The sequence below is a fragment of the Ambystoma mexicanum genome, chromosome 6p, assembly GCF_040938575.1.
Source record: "Ambystoma mexicanum isolate Mex_15411 chromosome 6p, UKY_AmexF1_1, whole genome shotgun sequence".
NCBI lineage: Eukaryota > Metazoa > Chordata > Amphibia > Caudata > Ambystomatidae > Ambystoma > Ambystoma mexicanum.
The window spans coordinates 1448476613-1448496649 of NC_090935.1; the positions used below are offsets into that span (position 1 = coordinate 1448476613).

Consider the following 20037-nt stretch of genomic DNA (forward strand, 5'->3'; position numbering starts at 1 on the left):
GTGGACAGGCCTAAATTCCTGTATCTGTCCAACCAAAACAATTGTCTTGAACATTGTACACTAGTAAGGGTACATTCATTTGTTTACATGTTATAATCTGCAAATGTGTACATTATGCATAACAAAAAAGATACATACCTTTTTCAAATGCTAACTACATGTGGATGTGATGACAAATGCTCTCTTGAACTTAGTAAAACCTATTCAGGACAGTTTATGATATGATATATGATTAGTCATTTATAACGTGCCTATGCACAAGTGTTTCTAGGCGTGACAAGACAAGGAAGGGTAGATATAGGGAGGACAAAACAAACGTTCTTACTAGGCCTTGTATCATTCAGATCGTGCAAGTGCAGGGATGCAAGAGAAGTGCCAGGGGGTGGGGGGTGCAGTGGCAAAAAACGTGGTAAGGGCCTCCAGGGGGTGGCTTAAGTAAGTGCAAAGGAAAGTGCAGGGAGACTGTAGGGTTGCAGGTACAGTGCCTAAGTGGGTGGGAGGCCCGGAGGCAGTGCAAGGGGCTACTGGTCGCTAGTGCCCGTGAGATTCAGTAGGTGGCCAGGTAACCAGTTAGCTAAGCAGACAGGAGCATCAGTAAGGGAGAGAGAGAGAGAGAAAGTGGAAGCGAAGAGGAAGGTCTTGAGTTGCTTCCAGAACCTTAGGTGGTCCTGCTCAAGTTTGAGAGAGGCAGGGAGGCTGTTCCAGAGGGAGGCCCCAGAGGAGGAAGAGAGCTACCCCCCACTCTGCCTACAGAAACGTCTGACCCTCAGATTTGGAGGTGGATGAGCGGAGGGCTTGAGAAGGAAGATGCTTAGGAAGAGAGAGTTGGATGTAGTGTGATCTCCGGCCCCAGAAAGCCTTGTGGACAATGCAGAGGGTCTTGAACCTGATCCTTGCAGCCACTGGGAGCCAGTGGTGAGATTTCAGGGTTGGAGAGATACTATCCCTGGGCTTGAGACCAAGGACAAGTCGTGCAGTCATATTCTGGATTAGTTGCAAAGGGCGAAGAGTAGAGGCAGGCAGATATAGGAAGATGCTGTTGCAGTAGTCCAGCCTAGAGAGAACCAGGATTCTGGAGACAGTGAGCTTCAGGGGGAAAGTGAGAAAGGGAAGAATACCTCTGAGGAGCTGCAGCTGGTAGTGAGACTTCTTAGAAATGTCAGAGATGTGGGAAGAGAAGGAGAGGGTTGAGTCGAAGATGACCCTGAGGTTCTTCACCTCACAGGAAGGTGCAGGTAGAGGGCCCAAGGTAAAGAGATCTCTCAAGTTGTCCTATGTCAGGTGTGACATAATTAACCATTTCATGTTTTTAAGCTCACAAGAAAAATGTACTTTAAAAAAATGTGTTTGCATGTGTTTTTGCTTGCATGCGTTTGTACATATGCGTGTATGTGTGTGTACGAATTTATGTCCGGGGGAACATAGGCCAACACCAGGCAGAACCGAGGAAAGTGCATGCATATATTAAGGCAGACTGCTAGATTTGATTTGGACACTAGCAGCATTAAAGGGGCAACGCGAGCATGCTTCATTGAGCCATGTTTTCTTTGGGCACTTTAAAGTGGCAATGCTGGCATGTATTGTTAAGGATTTGGGCAGAACCTGCTTGAAAGCGGTCCAATGTTTGCATACATTTTTGAGCTAGACCTAATGGCTTTTCTTTGTGGGAAGAAACATCAACATTTCTTGCAACCTGTCTTATGCTGGTAACCTGGTTTCTATTGGAGTGTTTAATTTATTTTCCTACAGAACCGAATGTAAATTGTAAGGATTGTTATAGCATTTTACTGATAGTTTTCCGGAAAATGTATGATTTTCAACCCAAATAATTCTATGGGGAAGAACCACCCAAAAACGTCATGGATTAGTTTAGATGGACTTACTCAGACCAATTCAGGGAACACTTCTACACCCCTTTATTATACAAATTCACCAGCTTCCATTGCTCTGTATTGGTAAAGTCGGAGTGTGCACATGGGAGATGGCTGGTTAGGAGTCAAACTCGCTCTCTTCCAAACATTGGGAGAACCCCATTCCCGCATCAAAAAAGCAGGGCTTTTGCCACAGTTTGCCCCTCACTCGTGCCACGCTAGATACCATCCCCATGCTCTTTAAATTGTGATTTTACAGGCCGTAGCTCACCTTTTCCGCTTCCTGTCGGAGTACGCCTTTCTTGGTTTTCATTGCACTTTTACAAATAAACTTTAAAGTCTGAAATTAAGTGAAGCTTCTGCGAAAAACACCGAGCCAGAAATACGACCGCAAATTGGACCAAAAGAAATCCCGTGGTAACTGAGCCCAGCTAGGCAGATAAATCGGCACACTGAACAGTAATCCCGAAAGGCGCAGACTTTGAGCACTCCTGCAATCCAAAATCTAGTAGGGTAATGTTGTACGAGCACAGTGATTTACTTTAGCAATAAGTGAGCAGTGGCACAGAAGAGACACGGCTTCAAGAGGCATGCGTAGACCGAGTCGTTGGTTTTGGTCTCGTGCATGCACATTCTGTACACGCTCTTCGCGTATGTGTGGGTAAATTGCAGACGAGACGGACTACGTATTCGTAAATACCGTGCACAGCTTACTCACAGCACAACTGCTAACATGTATGCGGTATTTTAAAGGATGCGTTTACTTTTGTTTGTCAACCCCTTTCAAGAAAAGAAGCAGGAACCGCCTCTTCACTTATCCCGCCCCCAGCGGCCATCTTGAAATTGTGCATGTGACCATTTACAACACCAACAGCTGCCCTAATTGACTACATCAATAGGCATGCCTTTGTTTTGTATGTCATAAAGCGTGTTGAGCTACCAGATTAAGAATGACTCAATTCGAATGCATATCAACTAAATAAGTAAACAACCCCATCATGGTGATAGATATTGTAGGATGTCACCAGAAACTAGGAAGGTTAAGTGCCTAAAAGCAGCCCCTAAGTCCCCAAGAAATCCAGTTTTCTTAGCATGCTGCCCCTAAGCAAAGATATATGCTTGCTTAACCTTTCTCAAGCCCTTAACAATTGTTGGAATGCTTAAATAACAGATCCCAAGCAGTGATAAGAGTTCTCTCCTACAAGCAGTTCATATATTCTCAAGCATTGAGTAAGCGGATTATAAAATGTGTATGATATGATAAGGCTTTTATAACGGGCCTATACACAAGTGTTTCAAGGCGCAACGAGGCAAGGGAGGGGGAACAGAGGGAAGACAGACAACAAAACTACTAGGCCAGGTGTCATTCAGATCAAGCAAGTGCATGGGAAGGGGGAGTGGGAAAGTGCGGGGGAGGAGGGAAGGGGACAGTGCAGTACAAGGCATAGTAGAATAAATAAGCAATAAGTAAAAGTACGGCCAGCAGGTGGCAAGTGCAAGGGCAAGTGCAGACATTGGGTGTCAAGTTTTGGTTGGTAGTGGGACTGTAGGGCTACAGAATAAGTCCCCAAGTGCTGCGGTTGCCAGGAAAGTAGTGCAGGTGTGCGACTAGTGGGGGAGGGGACCTGGGTCCAGAGATCAGACGGTGGCCAGGTAACCAGTGCAGTTTCAGCCAGATGGTCAGCAGGGGAGAGGAGGAGAAAAGGCAGAAGCAAAGAGAAAGGTTTTAAGGTGCTTCGGGAACGGGAGATGATTCTCCTCACGTTTCAGGGAGGCAGGGAGGTTGTTCCAGAGGGAGGCCCCAGCCGAAGAAAGGGATCTACCACCGACTCGTTGCCTGGAGAAGCGACTGACCCTGAGGGAGTTGGAGGCGGATAAGCAAAGAGCTCAAGAAGGAAGATATTTAGGAAGAGAGAGTTGAAGATATTGAGGCCCCATGCCCCTGAAGGCCTTATGAACAATGCAGAGGGTTTTGAACTTAATCTTCGTAGCCACTGGGAGCCAATGGAGAGATTTCAGTCCTGGAGAGATAGGATCCCTGGACTTGAGGCCAAGGACAAGTCTCACAGTCCTGTTCTGGATGAGTTGCAGAGTGCAGAGAGTAGAAGCAGGCAGATTTAGAAAGAGGCTGTTGCAGTAGTCCAGCCTAGAGAGAATCAGAGGTCTGGAGACAGTGAGCTTCTGGGCGAATGAGAGGAAAGGAAGAATACCTCTGAGGAGGTGCCGCTGGTAGTGTGACTTCTTAGAGACGTCAGAGATGTGAGGAGAAAAGGAGAGTGTGGAGTTGAAGATGACCTTGAGGTTTTTAGCCTCACAGGTGGGAGCAGGAAGAGGGCCAAGAGAGGCCGGCCAGAGAGAGACAGGAAAGGAGGGAGCGGATTTGGCGATGAGGAGAATCTTGGTTTTACTGGCATTAAGGCAGAGATCGTTGGCGGCACACCACTCCTGGATGGCGGACAGACAGTCGGAGATGAGAGAGGCTGAGGGTAGCCTGAAAATGAGCTGAGTGTCATCAGCATAGCAGTGGCAGTTGGGGCAGAGCGCAGCAATCCGGTGGGCAAGAAGTACCAGGTATTGGTTGAACAGCCAGGGAGAGAGGTTAGACCCCTGGGGAACACCACAGGTAGAGATGGAGATAGACGAGAGGAAGGACCCAAGTTGAACCTGGGAGGGTCGATCAGAGAGGAAAGAAGTCAGCCACGCCAGGGCCTGCCCGGTGATACCCAGGTTATCGCGGAGACGGTTGAGCAGGATGACATGGTTGACCGTGTCAAAGGCCAAAGAGAGATTAAGTAGGATGAGGACACAGGGGGTGTTGGAATCAAGGTTGGAGAGCAGGTCTTCATGGATGTTCAAGAGAGCAGTTTCCATGCTTCTGGCAGCTCTGAAGCCAGACTGATGATCATGGAGACAGCCAACAGATTCAGTGTGAAGATTGAGCTGGGAGATGGCCAGCTTTTCCAAGAATATGCCCAGGAAAGGAGTCATGGAGATTGGGAGATAGTTAGCCGGGCAGAGGGTTTCTTAAGAAGAGGGTGCACAAGGGAGTGCTTCAAGGGGGAAGGGAAGACTCCAGTGGCGAAGGAGTGGTTGCAGAAGTCGGCCAGAGCGGAGTGTACTGGCTGATTATTCTTTGTCAAGACAGGAGGCTTCATATTATGCATAACAATCTTTACTTACTGACACAACAGCAGCAAAGAAAAAACTTTTACATAAACAAGTTTCTTTAACTTAAAACTGAAAACATTATTTCAATGATACTGAAGGGAGGAATCCCAAACCAAGATGAAGGACAGGTCATGCCCTTCTAGCAACCAATAGGCAGAGAGCCTCCCCCATATAAGTCAGTTTCTCTAACATTATATCCTCTTTCTTTGCTGCTGACGCCACAAGCTAAGTCATTCCCTTCGGTTATGTACTTTGTTGCTAGCTGGTGTCTATAGCATTGTTCAGCTAAAATGTTTTCTATCGTGATACTAAGTTCCCTTTGTTGGCTAAGCCTCTGTTCCCTTGGTTACACTCTGGGTGTTTTCTATAGAAAGTGTGTGTCAGCACATAGCTCCCAACGTTTTGTTACCCCATGGCGGGTGAAAACACCTGATTTTGCTTTTGGCGGGTGAAAGCCCATTCGTTTATATGGAAGGGTAGAGAGCATGGTGGTTGAGAGAGCTGCTTTCGGGGTGGGTCACATCCGCCAAAAGCGTGCAAGTTGAGAGGTATGGTCCGCGGCAGCCTGAGGTGCTGTGTTTATCCCTCACTACTGTTCATTTGAAGTGCGATATTGTGTGCATAGGCGGCCTGTGCGATCATTTATTCACCGGCAGCGGGCGCTCTTGCACAGAGGCTGGCCTCCGGGCCCAACCACTTTGCTGTTAGGCCTCAAGCTTAATGCGTGCAAGCTTGCGGTGCTGCGTGTGAGCAGCTACAGCCTTCCCTTTTCTCCTCTGAGCGAATTATATAGCCTAGGTGTGATTCGCCAGCGTGTGGCTGCGCCTGGGGAGGAAAGAATAAAAGCGAGGCTCGTCCCTCGTCCTCCATTACAATTAGCCTGCCCGCCTCAGCAGTACATACTGCGGTGATAACGCCTGCTCTGCGTGTTTATACTTCATACAGCTTTGCACCTCATTATTTGACAGACGTTACGTTATAATTACGGGCCAATTGCTTGAAAATATGTTGTCTTTTTTTGCCTTTCTGCAAGCCTGTGACTAGTTCCTTGTTTCGTTTGCCACAGTTAACACGCTGTCCCTTATATAAACATGGTTGCTTCCAAAGGGAGGGAGGGCCTTCCTCAGCTGATGCCAGTACCCAGGTTAGGCCTTCAAAGAAAAGTGAAAGGTCTAAGGAGGATAATACTTTTAAAGGGTCTGGGGAGGTGTCCCTTTCTGCCCGTCCTTCAGTGACTAGGGCAATTCAAGATTATATGGACACTGCCCTTCACAACCTTAACTCTACCCTGGCCTCAGCTTTTGACAGATTAATCAATAATATTGCAGATTTTCAACCTCATTCTGAAGCTTGCCCTTCCCTTGCAGTACACGCCCCTAGAAAGTGCTTTGCCAAGTCCAAACATTTGGAAGGACAACTCAGTCCTGCGTCGAGTTTCCACAGTCAAGGTAATTCCCCTAGGAGGACGGTGAAGCGTAAGTTGGTGCATGGGGGAAACCCTTAGTCAGGGCTGCCTGTTAACAGCCCTCCTATTCCCATGTCTTCGCAGGATAGTTCTGAAGATTCAGATTCCCTGCCCAAGAGGTGTAAAAAGAAGGGGACCCCTGTGTATCTATCCCAGGGAGCTACTGGCCCTTTGTTAGATGACAGTGGGGTGCCGTTTGTTGATCCCTCCCTCATCCAACACCCAAGGTCCGCGGAGTGGCACCCATCTAATGCTGTCTCTTCCTTTTTATACCATTGCATTAGGAAGCCCATACCCAAAGAGGACAGACACAAGCTCTGTTCTGAAAGTCATAGACATACAAAATAAGGAACCCCTTCAAAAACAATTACTCCCTAAGGTAGTAATGGGCTCTCTACTTCAAAGAAGGGTTTAGAGAGACAAAACACAAAAGAAAAAGTAGAGAGCATATAATCAACTGCACCAATCTATTATCATAAAATATAAATTTTATTAGTGGTCATTAAAAAAACATCTTACAAATACATTCTACAACCTGGTAGCAAATAAAGTGCAAGTGACGCAGAGCGAAATGCTCACAATTGAATTGTAACAGTTCATAACTAGCCTTTCCCTAGACTAGAACCCAAATCTTGTTAACACCTTGGTCTGCACAATACAAGAAAGGAAAATTTGTGGTCAGTAAAGACCCAAATACACAAACCAATGGATCTGATACATAGATCCATTGGTTTGTGTTTTTGGGTCTTTACTGACCACGAACTTTCCTTTCTTGTATTGGGCACACCAAGGTGTTAACAAGATTTGTGTTCTAGTCTAGGGAAAGACTAGTTATGATCTATCTATCAGATCCATTGGTTTGTGTATTTGGGTCTTTACTGACCACAACATTTTCTTTCTTGTAAGGTGTTAACAAGATTTGTGTTCTAGTCTAGGGAAAGACTAGTTACGAACTGTTACAATTCAATTGTGAGCATTTCGCTCTGCGTCACTTGCACTTTATTTGCTACCAGGTTGTAGAATGTATTTGTAAGATGTTTTTTTAATGACCACTAATAAAATGTATATTTCGTGATTATAGATTGGTGCAGTTGATTATATGCTCTCTACTTTTGCTTTTGTATTCTGAATGTCATAGACCAGATATCCCTGACAAGGTGGCACTTACCCCGGACATTGACCAGCGTATGATGTTGTTCTTGTCCCAGAAAGGGAAGGACCCTAAGAATGGTGTTGACAAAGCCTTAAGCAGTTGCCAAGATAAGCTATTGGATATTTTGGGTCCCTTACACAGATGTCTGAATTAGCAGAGAAGCTGTGCTACCTACTACCCCTGTCGATGTTCAAGCTCTTTGGGGCTGGGCGCAGGGAGCGGTCTGCCTGCTCGGCAATACCAACGCCACCATTTCCAAAGATAAGCACAAGTCTGTTCTTATGCGCATTGATTCAAAGTTAGCAGAAATGCCAGAAGGGGGAGCAGGCCCAAATGCCTAAGCCAACCTGTTTGGTGAAAGTTTTATTAAGGACCTATCTGCTTATGTACATACTTTCACTGCCCTGGATAAGGGTCAGGCTAACAATAGGAAGGTTTTCGCCCCTAAGGTTTTTGACAAGGCTGGATGAGGAAGAGCACGCTCTTCTGGCCGCTTTTCCCGGGATCCACCAGTCCCAACTAATATGCAACCAGAGGTGCACATTATTCTTCCTCTGCTTGAGGAGCCCAAACAGCAATGGACAGGACGTGCCGGCAGCGTTGCTGGTAGAGCAAGGACAGCTCCAAGTATTGCCACATATTTTAAATGTTTTTCCCCGCAAAGGTGTGGGGGTCAGGTTGGCAAGATACTTTCCTCGGTGGGAGTAGCTCACTTCAGATCCTTGGGTATTGCAAATGGTGCAAGGGTTTCAAATAGAATTGTATTCCCCTCACTGCCAACTCACGTCTCCTCTTCCCCTCTTGTTCAACAAAGACAAACAAGGGTTAGTGGATGCGGAGCTCCAGGATCTCATTTTCAAGGGTGCAGTAGTCCCAGCCACCTTCAGGGCCTCACAATTCCTCAACACAATTTTCCTAGGCCCAAAACCAGAGGAAGGGTTTCGCCCAGTCATAAATCTACAAGCCCTCAACTCATTTGTAGTTTATCACAGATTCATGATGGAAGGCATTCACCTCCTCATGGACACCCTTTTCCCTGCGGATTGGATGGTCAAAATAGACCTCAAGGATGTGTACTTGGTAGTCCTGGTATCCCACCTTCACCAAGAGTTTCTCCAGTTTCAATGAGGAGGTCGCATTTGTCAGTTTGCCTCTCTCCCGTTCGGCCTCTCATCAGCCCTGTGGTGCTTCACCAAGCTAATGAGGCTGGCAATGGCTCACCTCAGGTCAAAGGGGAAATGAATAATCATTTATTTGGACAACATGCTCCTCATGGCTCACAGTTTTCAGATTCTCCATGGTCATCTTCATCTAACAGTCTCCCTTTTGACAGCCCTAGGCTTTGTCATACATTTTCCAGCCTACTCAATGTATCCAGTTTCTGGGTTTTAATATAGATTCCAAGTAGTGCATCCTTCTGTTGCCGGACAGCAGGCTCTCCAAAATTCGGAAGGAGATTCGCCTCCTCCTCAGGAAGGGGTGGGTCTCACTTAGGCAGCTAGCCAGGGTAGTGGGGATGCTTTCCGCCTCCATTCAAGTCATCTTTCCAGCGCCCTTACATTACAGTGCCTTTCAACGCCTCAAGGGCAGACATCTCTGCAAAAGTCTATCTTATTCACAGATGGTACTCTTGTCTCCCGATGCCAAGTTAGAGCTCCTCTGGTGGCTCAATCACATGACCCCCTGGAATGGCAAGGCGATCTTTGGTCAATCTCCAGACGTCATACTAGAGTCCGATGCCAGCAGAGCAGGTTGGGGGGCTAGGATAGGACAGGTTTCCACTGGAGGAAAGCTGTCAGTTCAAGAAAAATCTCTGCTATAAACTGTCTGCAACTAATAGTGGGTTCCTCTGCACTCAAGAGCCTCCTCAAGGATCAGGGCAATTGCTGTGTTCTTCTTCGGATGGACAATTTATCTGCAGTACATTACATAAACCATCTGAGGGGAACCCGCTCCAAAGCCCTAGCGGATCTAGCAAGGAAGTTTTGGCTTTTCTGCCTATATAGGGACATTCTCTTGAAGGCAGAATAACTTCCAGGAGCTAGTAATACAGTGGCAGACTCGAATTCCAGGCATCTTCAGGACAGGAGCGTTTAGATGTTGGACATGTTTTATTTGCCAGGATCCTGTCTCTCTGGGATCCGATTCAGGTAGACCTCTTCACCTCAAGACTCAATTGTCAGGTGCCCCGCTTTTACAGTTGGAGGCCCGACCCCATGGCATTAGCGACCAACGATTTTCTCCAGGATTGGTGGGATCCCCTGTCCTATGTCTTTCCCCCGTTCACCATGATTGCCAGAGTCCTCTTACAAGTGCGCAGGCAAGCTGCAACTCTGGTAATAATCATTCCCTTTTTGCCCTCTCAGGTGTGGTTTCCAGCCCTCTTGGAGCTAGTGGTGGATACTCCTCGTCTTCTCCCTCTCCACCCTCAGCTCCTGACAGACCTGACGGGTCTCGCTCACGAGGTGGTCCTTAGGGGGCATCTCTCCCTTATGGCTTGGAAGATTTCAGCGCTTCCTGGTGCTTCCAGGGACCTTCGCAGGACTCTATCTGTATCATCAAGCATTCCTGGGCAGCTTCCAACAAGTCAGTCTACTCCTCAGCTTGGACCCATTGGGTGGGCTGTTGTGTGGCTTGGCATCTTGATCTTGTTTCTGCCCCTCCTGTAGTGGTGGTTAATTGTTTAGTTGAACTATTCAAAGAGGGTAAGGCTACTATCAACGGGTTTAGGTCAGCCATTTCCGCTGGCCATGTGCTGGTGAAAGAGAAACAAGTGAGTGGGTACTTTCTGGTGCGCAAGTCTCTTAAGTCTATTCGCATTAAGGAGCCACCTAAAGCTAGGTATACTGTCTTATGGGATGTCAATGTGGTCTTGGATTTGTTTCACGCTTGGCCCCGTAATGAGGCGTTATCTTTGCAGCAACTCTTCTCCAAACTATCCATGTTGTTGTGTCTCATTTCCATCAAAAGGGTTTCATTATATTAGGGCACTGGATGTTGATAATAAAGTGTTTTCCCCTCAGGGGGCGACCTTCTTTGTCTCTAGGAGAACTAAGTGCATGATTTCTTCCATTACAGATCCAGCCTTTCCAGAAGATCACAAACGGTGTGTGGTGCAATGTTTAAAATGTTTAGAATTAAAGACAGAGGGGCTGAGAGCTCCAGCTACCTCTTGGCTGCTTATTTCTTTTTTTTTCTTAACATTTTTTAAAAGCCTTATTTTCATTTTCAAAGTGAGCACCATCAGCCAATATATTCATGCATATGATACAACTCACGTAATCGGGCTGTTTTCTAGTGCCCGTTCCCCACCCCCCAAATCCCCTTTCCCCTCCACCCTTACCTGCCTCTTCCCCTCCACCCCTTCACAAACAAACCTTTACTCTGGTGGTACATGTGCATACAATTATTAATCTCTTTGCACTCTAGAGATCAGGCTTAATATCTCGCCTGTTTTACCATAGTTTGGGCCTCATCACGAGTTGGGCGTTAATGCTGGCGGTATTACCGCCAGCGGTATTAGCCCTAACGCCAAACCCCTGGCGCTATTAGCGCCGGATCACGGGTTTGGCGGTAATGGAACTCCCCATTCCCCACTGAGCCCATTCTGGAATGCCCCATTCCCCATTGGGCTCAATGGGGAATTTTCGTGCTCTTACCGCAGAGCTGGGGAGAAATCCGCCGAAGCCCTGATTTGGCGGACCCTTAAATCCGGCAGTAATAGCGCGACCGCCGGATTTAAGAGTTACCGCCAAACTCGTGATGAGGCCCTTTGTATTTTGTATTTTATTGAATTTATATAGCCCTTTACTCCAAAGTGCTTTACATGAGAACAAATAAACATACAGCAAGCATAAGATGACAATTTAACCACAACCTGAAAACAGCATAAAGAACAACTTACAACATTGCAGTGGTGAGAAGGGTGTGGGAGGGGGGTGGTGTGCAAGGGAATAGTAGGTGTTAGAGGAGGTAAGAACGGGGGATAGAGGGAATGCAGGAATGTGAGGGAAGAAGAGCGGAGAAGGTGAGACAGGAATCAAGCGGGGGAAGGGAGGAAGGGGATAGGAGGGATGGAGAGGTAAGGAAGAGGCGGAGAAAGAGGTAAGGCTAAAGGGGAAGGGAGGATGTAGGGAAGGAGGGGTGTTAGGGAGGTGAGTGGAAGAGGTAAAGTTTTAGAGAAGAGCGAAAGGAAGGGTAGGAGGGAGAAGAGCGGATGTGATGGGACAGGCGGTTCCTGTGGAGAGAAGCAAGGAGTTGGAAGGAGCGGAAGCGGGAGGGGGCGCAGGGTGGAGGAGGAGGAGAGAGTAGGAAAAGATAAGCAGAGCGGAGAGGACGAGAAGGGGTGTAGAAGGAAAGAAGGGAGGAGCGGTAGGAGGAAGGAGTCTTCATTTTTAATGTTTAGTGGGAGATCGTTCCAGAGTTTCGGGGCCATGACTGGGAAGCTGCTGCCTCCTGCTGTAGAAGTTTCAAAACGGGGTACAGCAAGGAGCGACTTTTTGTCGGATCGGAGCGTTCTGATAGATTCTTTTTTGCTTATTGAGTTATTTAAGTACACTGGAGCTTTACTGGTAAGGCATTTATGGGTAACACGCTGATTTAAAGATGATTCTAGCCTTAATGGTTAGCCAATGAGTCTCTCTCCTGATGATGGACATGTGGTCGGACTTCTTGATTCCTAGGGCTGCTCATAGCGCTTTTATTTGCATTAATTGTAGTTTCCCTAGGTTGGAATTGGAGGTCCCCAATATGAGTGTGTTACAGTAGTCTAACTTAGATAGTATTAGGGCTCTGGCTAGCATGATGCAATTTGTGGGCGTGAGATACTGGCGACTTAGGGCAATTAGTTTGGAAGTGTATGATGTAGATGCTGATAAAGCACTTACATGTCTGGTCATTGTTAGATTAGCATCTAAATAAACTCCTAGGGTTTTGACCTGTTTCGATACTGGGATCAAAGTACCATCAATGTTGATAGATGAATAGTCTGAGTGGAGGGTGCTGATTTTAGTTTGGGAGCCCACAATGAGAATCTTTGTTTTCTCATCGTTAAGGCAGGGGCTATTCAGCGCCATCCAGTTTTGGATAATTACATATATCTTGTTGATGATCATTGTATCCTGGACATAACCACCTGTGATCGGTATGAGGATCTGGGTGTCATCTGCGAAGTTAGTGTAGATGACATCCATGGCATCCAAAGCCGAGAAGAGAAGCTTGGTTTACGTGTTGTATAAAGTAGGCGATAGACAGGATCCCTGTGGTACCCCAATAGGGACTGGTATGGGATCTAATTGCTCTAGCGTAAGATTAAGGTATTTCCAGTCCATGCTATCAAACGCTCTTGTGGCGTCGAATGCCAACATTGAGAATTTCTGTCCCGTTCTCCAGTCCCATCCGACACATTCATTGCCCTACGAGTGTTGTCTTGTGTATGTCTTCCCATTATAAAACCTGCCTGGTCGGGGTGGATATTTTAGGTAGAATTTTCATTAATCTTAGGGATCTGATCTTTGTGTATAATTTAGCATTCCCATTGAGCAGAGAAATGGGTCGGTAACTGGAACACAAGGTTGGATCATTTCCTGGTTTCAGTAATAATATGATTGTGGAGGGGCCCATGTCCCCCGATATCTGCCCGGTGTCCCTTTATATAATTGAATAGTCTGGTTAGATGGCCTGTCAGTAGGGCCCGACACATTTTATAATATTAATTCCCGAACCCATACGGTCCAGGGGCTGTGCCCCTCGTTAGCTACCCTATCGCCCTGCCAATTTTCCTCCTCAGTGAAGGGGGCTTCCAATAGCACTCTGTCTTCCTCCGTCAACTTTGGCATGTCAAACCCCTCCAAAAAGGCCTGTTAATCTACTTCGTTTAATCCCTCCCCTCCCATGGCCTTGGAATAGAAGTTGTGGATAATTTCCATCTTTTTTCCCTCCTCCCTCTCCAGATTCCCTTCCCCATTCCGCAGTTGCGTGATGTAGTTCTTTGCTTTGCTGCATTCTGAGCTTTTCTGCCAGTAGTCTATTTGCCTTGTCCCTTTTACATAGAATGTTTCCTTTAGTTTGTAGCATTAGTTGCTCTGATCTGTCTTCCAGATGTGCTTCCAATTTGGCTCTGGCCTTCATCAGGGCCCTTCAATACCTCCTGGACCCCGTGTCCTTGTGTACCCCCTCAGCTACCTTGACCCCCTTTTCGAGAGCTAACCTCACCTGCTCTTTCTCCTTAATATAAGCAGCCGTCTAAGCTATACATTCTCCCCTCATGACAGCTTTGCGTGCGTCCCACACCACTCCACAGTTCACTCCCTCTGTATCACTCTCCCTAAAGTAATGCCTTAATGTTTCCTCCATGTGAGCCCTTAACATTGGGCCTCTTAATATAAAGGGATTCAGTCACCAAGGTTTCCGCCCCTCCGGTGCCTCAGTCAGAGGTTCCAGATGTAGATTTACTGTAACATGGTCCAATAAGAACCTTATCCCAATTTCTATGTCTGTTACCTGAGGAATGAGCGTGTCCAAGACTAGGATCATGTCTATGCGGGAGAATCCCATATAGACCGCTGAGTAATGCGTATATGCCCCTGTTTGAGGTTGAATAAGTATGTTTTAAGTTTTTTCTTAAAAAGTTCAGTTGACTTCAAACTCCTCAGTTCCGGTGGAAGAGTATTCCAGGCTTTTGGGGCAGCATTCTGAGAAGCTCCCTTGGTGGCTTTACTGGTCCTACATCTAGGAAGGACCAGCTGGGTAGTATTGCTGGATCTAAGGGTTCTCATAACAATTTTTCCTTAAGTAATTCCTGAAGAAAAATTGGCATCTTGCCCAAACGACATTTATGCACAATTACCAGCAGGCGAAAGAGAAACAGACTCCACTGGGAGCCAGTACAGACCACGTCTAGCCTCTGAGTCGTGGTCTCTCTGTACAAAGCCCACCACTACACGCACCACACTATTCTGTACTACCTGCAGTCGGCTGCTCTCCGCTTTGTTAATGCCATTCAATATGCTGCAGCAATAATCAATTTTGGCACCTACAATTGCCCTTGCAATAGTCTCAGAGTTAGCCTGAGTAATGAAGGGACGAAGATGGGCCAAAAGCTTAATATAATAAGCTGAAGAGGCCACCAGACTGCCTACATGGGCCTTCATATTTAAATGTTGGTTCAATACGATGCCCAGCCTCTTAACCTTCTTTTGGACGACTATTCTGGTCTCCTTGATTAATAAGCTCTCATACACTGGGCCCGGTTTATTAATCATATTAGGAGTGCCTATGACCAACAGCTCTGCCTTATCTCTATTCAGAGCCAAAGTGTTGTGTACCATCCAGCTTTCGATGAGGGAGTATACTTTATTCAGCTGCAGTTGTCAGTGTCATGTATGCCAGTGATAGGGATGGCAAACAGAGAGTCATCAGCATAGTTTGTAAACGTTAACCCACTTTGCTCTAGAATAGCAAAGAAGGGTACCGTGAAGATGTTATATAGACAGGTCAAAATACAAGAACCTTGAGGAACACAATAGACTCTACATTGCCGATTGCTCAGAAACGAGGAGACCCAGTGCAATGCTGCACTGGAAAGGTTTGTGACTTCCCTCAATCTGGTGACCATCATAGAATGCTCTACCAGGTAGAAGGCTGCCGACAAGTCCAGCAGCATTAGAATGGATGACTTTCCAGTATCCAAGCGTTCCAGCAATCTGGCTTTAAGTTCGAGCAGCGCAGTTTCCGTGCCAAAACCAAGCCTAAACCCTGATTGGTGATTATTAAGAATTGGCTACTCATAAGGATGTTCCAAAATGTGGATGTAAGCCGTCCGATCCAAGATCTTAAGCAAGAACGGGTTGTTTGTAATTGGTCTATAGATGAGCAGCTTATCCTCAGCTATACCTGTTTTTTTAAGGATGGGGGTGATCCATGCCTTTTTTAGCTCTTGAGGTACTAAATGTTCTCCAAAGGAGGCATTGACAAATGTACAAATGGCGTCGAGCAAAATGGGTGAACAGCTTTTTATAATAACAGCAGAGCAAGAATCACCTTTGCATCTACTGGTTTTTAACTGTAGCACAATGATAGAAAGTTCTGAGACCGGGAGGTGGTGGAGGCAGAGCCAGAAATTGACAACCCTATATGTTGAACATTATCCGTCTGGGGGTCGGCTATTCAGTGATGTAAAACCATGTCCTGCAAACAGATATATGTAGAATGCTTTGATTTGTTGTAACTGTCAGCTGAAAATAAAGTTAAACAAAAAAAAGAACATTCTGTTCTGAGAGCGTAATATCGGTAAAACTGAATTGTGGGACGCAAGAGCTTCTAACAAAATCCACTTTATCTACACCTGCTAATACCTTAGCTTGACTCTTTCTTAGAGACAATGTCAGTTTACCCTGCATGGCTTCCTGGATCTCTGAACACCAGTTAGCATCCCTAACCACATGGCCGGAGTGCTGGGTGTGCAGGGTTTCCTGCTCTTTAAGAATTTTAAAGAGCTAATTAACATCAGATTGGGAGAACTCTCCTTTTAAAGGTGTGTTTTTTTAGTCTCCACAGTAGTTAATTTGTAGGCTTTGGCCGCTCCTTTATAGGTGGCCAGGGTCAAAGGAGAGTTGCTGGATTTCCATTCATAGAAGTATTTAAGAGTAGAAGCTTTAAGTATCTTAAGTACCGGGGAAAACCAGGAATTGCTATTTCGGTTTATCTTCCGAATTTTCTTTTTTAATGGTGCCAGATTGTTTGAAATATTGGCAAAAGAAGATGAAAGTAGATTTGCAAGTTCTTCATTGGATTCTATGTTATGAGTAAACCCAATAACTGGACTTAAAAAAGGTTCAATACACTATGGTATTAAATTCTTAAGATTTCTAGTTAAAAACTGTTCAGTATGTGCCTCTTTCTTTTTCATAGTGAATTCTGAGTGCACCATAAAATGCACAAAGCAATGGTCTGACGAAGGACGGGCCAAGACTCAAACTTTTTTTGTGACAATGTTAAGTGTGGACACCAAATCATGGGTGTTTCACTTACAATGTGTAGGCACATGAACCTTTTGTTCAAAACCCAGGTTAGATAAAATCTCCAAGTTTGTTGCTGCAGAATCCCGCCCTAGCCAGAGCTTAAAGTCCCCCATTATGAGGAAGCTCGTATTGGGTTTCAAAAAAGGGAGAAGATAATTAGATAAAGCAATGGCAAAGTCCTCTACTGCTGCTGGGGGTCTATAAATCGGGAGAACATTAATGGTAGCCTCAGCATTTAGTCCTATTTTAACAAGTATAGACTCAGTTCCTTCAATGGGTTGACCTTTAACTTCCCATACAGCAAAATGAGATTTAAATATGAAGGCAATCCTGCTCCCCTTCCCCCAATACTGTTGTATCGTAACATGCTATAACCCACTAGAATGGCTAAACTTAGAGAGGGGCCAGCCGCATCATGGCCCCAAGTCTCAGTGATAGCACAGACATCAATGTCCTTTTCTTCAATATAAGTAGCCACTTCTACTGAATGTTTAACCAGCGACCAGGTGTTTAACATCAGTAACTTAAAATCCAAGACTGGAATTATCTTACTTCTAGGGGGGGGATTCCTGAATATCAAATCCTGGGGGGAACCGCCCATCTCCTGAGCAGTAAACGGTTCACATGGGAGAAGTGACTCCACCTGTTCTTGATGTATTTGTGGGTATGAAACACATTCCGTGGTACAATTGCTGTCTAAAATATCTCTGAGCTCCTCGTTACCGGAAGAGGGGAGGGGAGCTGGACCAAAATTAGGGAATTGACACTCATCTGAGATAAGTCAACTGCTGCTATCCGTGTAATATCACGCAACAGCATAGAGGTAATAAGTTCCTGGACATCACTTGGCTTATCCTCTGTATCTTATTTTGGGAGTCAGACACCAAATTACAATAATCAAACATTGTTCTGGCTGCAGCAATGGCAGCCAGAACCTCTGCTATACCCATGGAATGTATGAACAAAGACTTCAGGTGCTTCCTGTCTTCCGGCCCTTTACAGACCGCCACAGACCGATTGGTGATCTTGCGCCAGCGTCCTTGCACCTGGAATGCAACAAAAATACGGTGCGAGAACCACCAGGCAGCCTGGGAGTTGAAGTTCCTAGTACGTTAGTGCACATCTGCTTTAAGAGTCGAAAGCAGGATGCAGACACTGAGGCAGATCAAACAGACTCTGCTTCAGGTAGGAAGGTAAAATAGTAAATATTAAGCAACACGGAAAAAACAAGCACACTAAAATCAATATATTAAAGTCAGTCAATCAGTATATAAAATCAATATATCAAGTCAAATGCTAAAAATAAGAAGCTAAAAGCATAGTATTAACACAATATAAGAGCAACTGCTAGATGTCTGTGTCTACCATCTGCCTGTGTTGGGGGGAGAGTCTTATCCATGTGTGGGTCCATCACGCAATTAAAGTCTCCTCCTACTAGTACCTTTCCCACACACCATCCCACGATTTTCCCTCACACCTTGGTCAGGAAATGCTCCGGTTTATCATTGGAGCCATGAAACGCCATTAGTGTCACAAGTTGACCTCTTAATAATCCCCACCACCAGGTATCTTCCCCGTGGGTCTTTGTGTAGGAAGTGTTTAGTGTATTCTGCCTCTTCCGCGAACAGAATCGCCACTCCCCTTTTTTTAGCCCCACTAGAGGCAAATAATTGTTTTGGGAATTTCTTGTGCCTGAGGCGCGTTTAATCTTTTGGAAGCAGATGTGTTTCTTGTAGCCAGGCTACCATGGTGTGTAGCTGTGTTAGGCGCCTTAGAATGGAGCACCTTTTAACTGGGGAATTTAGACCTTGGACATATAGCGATATCATATGTAGGTCGTTCGCCATCCTATCCCCGTTCTAACCCCTTCAGTAAGACCTCTCTTTGGCCCTCTCCTTGTCTCCCCCCCTCCTCCCGCGCTTCTAATCTACTTTGTGGCCATGTTCTAACCAGAAGGTTTCTGGCACCTGATCATCATTCTTCCTGTTGGGTGCTGCCGGGCCGATCTCATCATTCTTTCCTCCCTGATGGCTGACTAGTCTCCTTACTCTCTTGATTTTTTTCCAGGTCTGAGGACTGCCCTTCTTCCATCAATTCGACCATACTATTTCTTCTTCTTTGGAGATAGAATACTGTTGTCGCCGCCACTCAAATCGAGGAGCGCATGGAAATGCCCAGCGGTATTTGGTTTTATTTTCACTGAGCCAACTTGTTACCACTCGTAAGCGCTTTCGTTTGAAGAGCGTCGCTTGTGCTAGATCCTGAAAGCGGGCTAGTGAGGTGTCTCTAAATCTCACTGGTTCTTGTTTATGTGCCTCCTTTATTATCTCTTCCTTCACTTGATAAAAATGCACCCTGGTCAAATCATCCGGTATAAGGTTCCTACTCAATTGGAAGGATGAATATACTCTGTGGGTACGATCCAGCACTATTTCTTGTTCACTTTCTGCTCCCAGGATGGCCTGGAATAAACTCTGCACATAGTCTGGTAAGTCCCCATCGAATATTGCTTTGGGAACCCCCAAATTCTTATGTTGTTCCGCCTTGACCTGTTCTCCATCTCCTCCCGCCTGTCCAGGATGATCTGCATTTGCTGTTCCATAGTGTTCACCCGTTGCGTCAGCTCATCTTGAGCATGTCCCCAATCACAGGTTGATGTCTCGAGATCGTCCACTCGCCTCTCAACTGCCATGACAGTGCTCTCCCTTATGTCCTTCTTCAGCTCCTTCAACACGGCCTGCAGGTCTGACCTCCTTATCGGGAGGCCGTCCTCTTCCAACTCCTTAGAGGGTGGCGAGTAAATCTGCACACTAGTCTGCTGTTGAGCGCCCTTTTGACTTTCTGCGTCTTGCATAAGCGCCTTAATGTCCCCCGATTGTCGGCCCTTCTGCTTCGCTGGTTTTGTCGCCTTTCTGGGGTGTTGGGTGCCTCCCTTACACCACTCCCTCGTACCAAGAGTCTTCTGTGCCAATGGGGGGGGGCCTTTTGCAATTACGGTGTAGGCTGCTCCTTTAGACGCTTGGCTCTAGCATGGCCTCCACTATATTGTGCTCCTTCAAAATTGGGGGAGGCCTTTTTCTTAGCTGACTTGAGGGAGCGGCCCGTTCCAGGGTTGTTTGGTCTATGTGCCCCTTCCACTATGTGGTGACTGCTTCACCTTGTCGAGAGATGCATCTTCTGTTCGCCACTCCCCTCTTGTGGTGGTGTGTCCTGAGTGGGGCAACAGTCCACTCGCTCTGTTCCCTCTTCCTCAATGCCTCAGTGACCTGTGCCTACGAGTGAGGTTCCTTCTTTCACCCCCCAGTCCTTGGGTTCTTCCACACTCCGCCTGCTCCCCTTTGCAATAAGGCCCACTTTGGG

The 20037-nt window shown here is 46.3% G+C and overlaps 1 protein-coding gene across 4 annotated transcripts in view; it reads right to left on the minus strand.

Moving 5' to 3' along the window:
- The window catches only part of LOC138510502 (zinc finger protein 154-like), a 256353-nt gene extending 253776 nt beyond the window's left edge, over positions 1–2577 (minus strand). For 2 of the 4 annotated variants that reach the window (XM_069626202.1, XM_069626201.1), the window contains exon 1: positions 2143–2577. In XM_069626202.1, the coding sequence (XP_069482303.1) occupies positions 2143–2184 (42 nt within the window). In that variant the 5' untranslated portion in view covers positions 2185–2577. The remainder of the gene's footprint in view (positions 1–2142) is intronic. The other 2 variants (XM_069626204.1, XM_069626203.1) reach the window with 1 other exon arrangement.
- Between the last annotated feature and the right edge of the window lie 17460 nt (positions 2578–20037).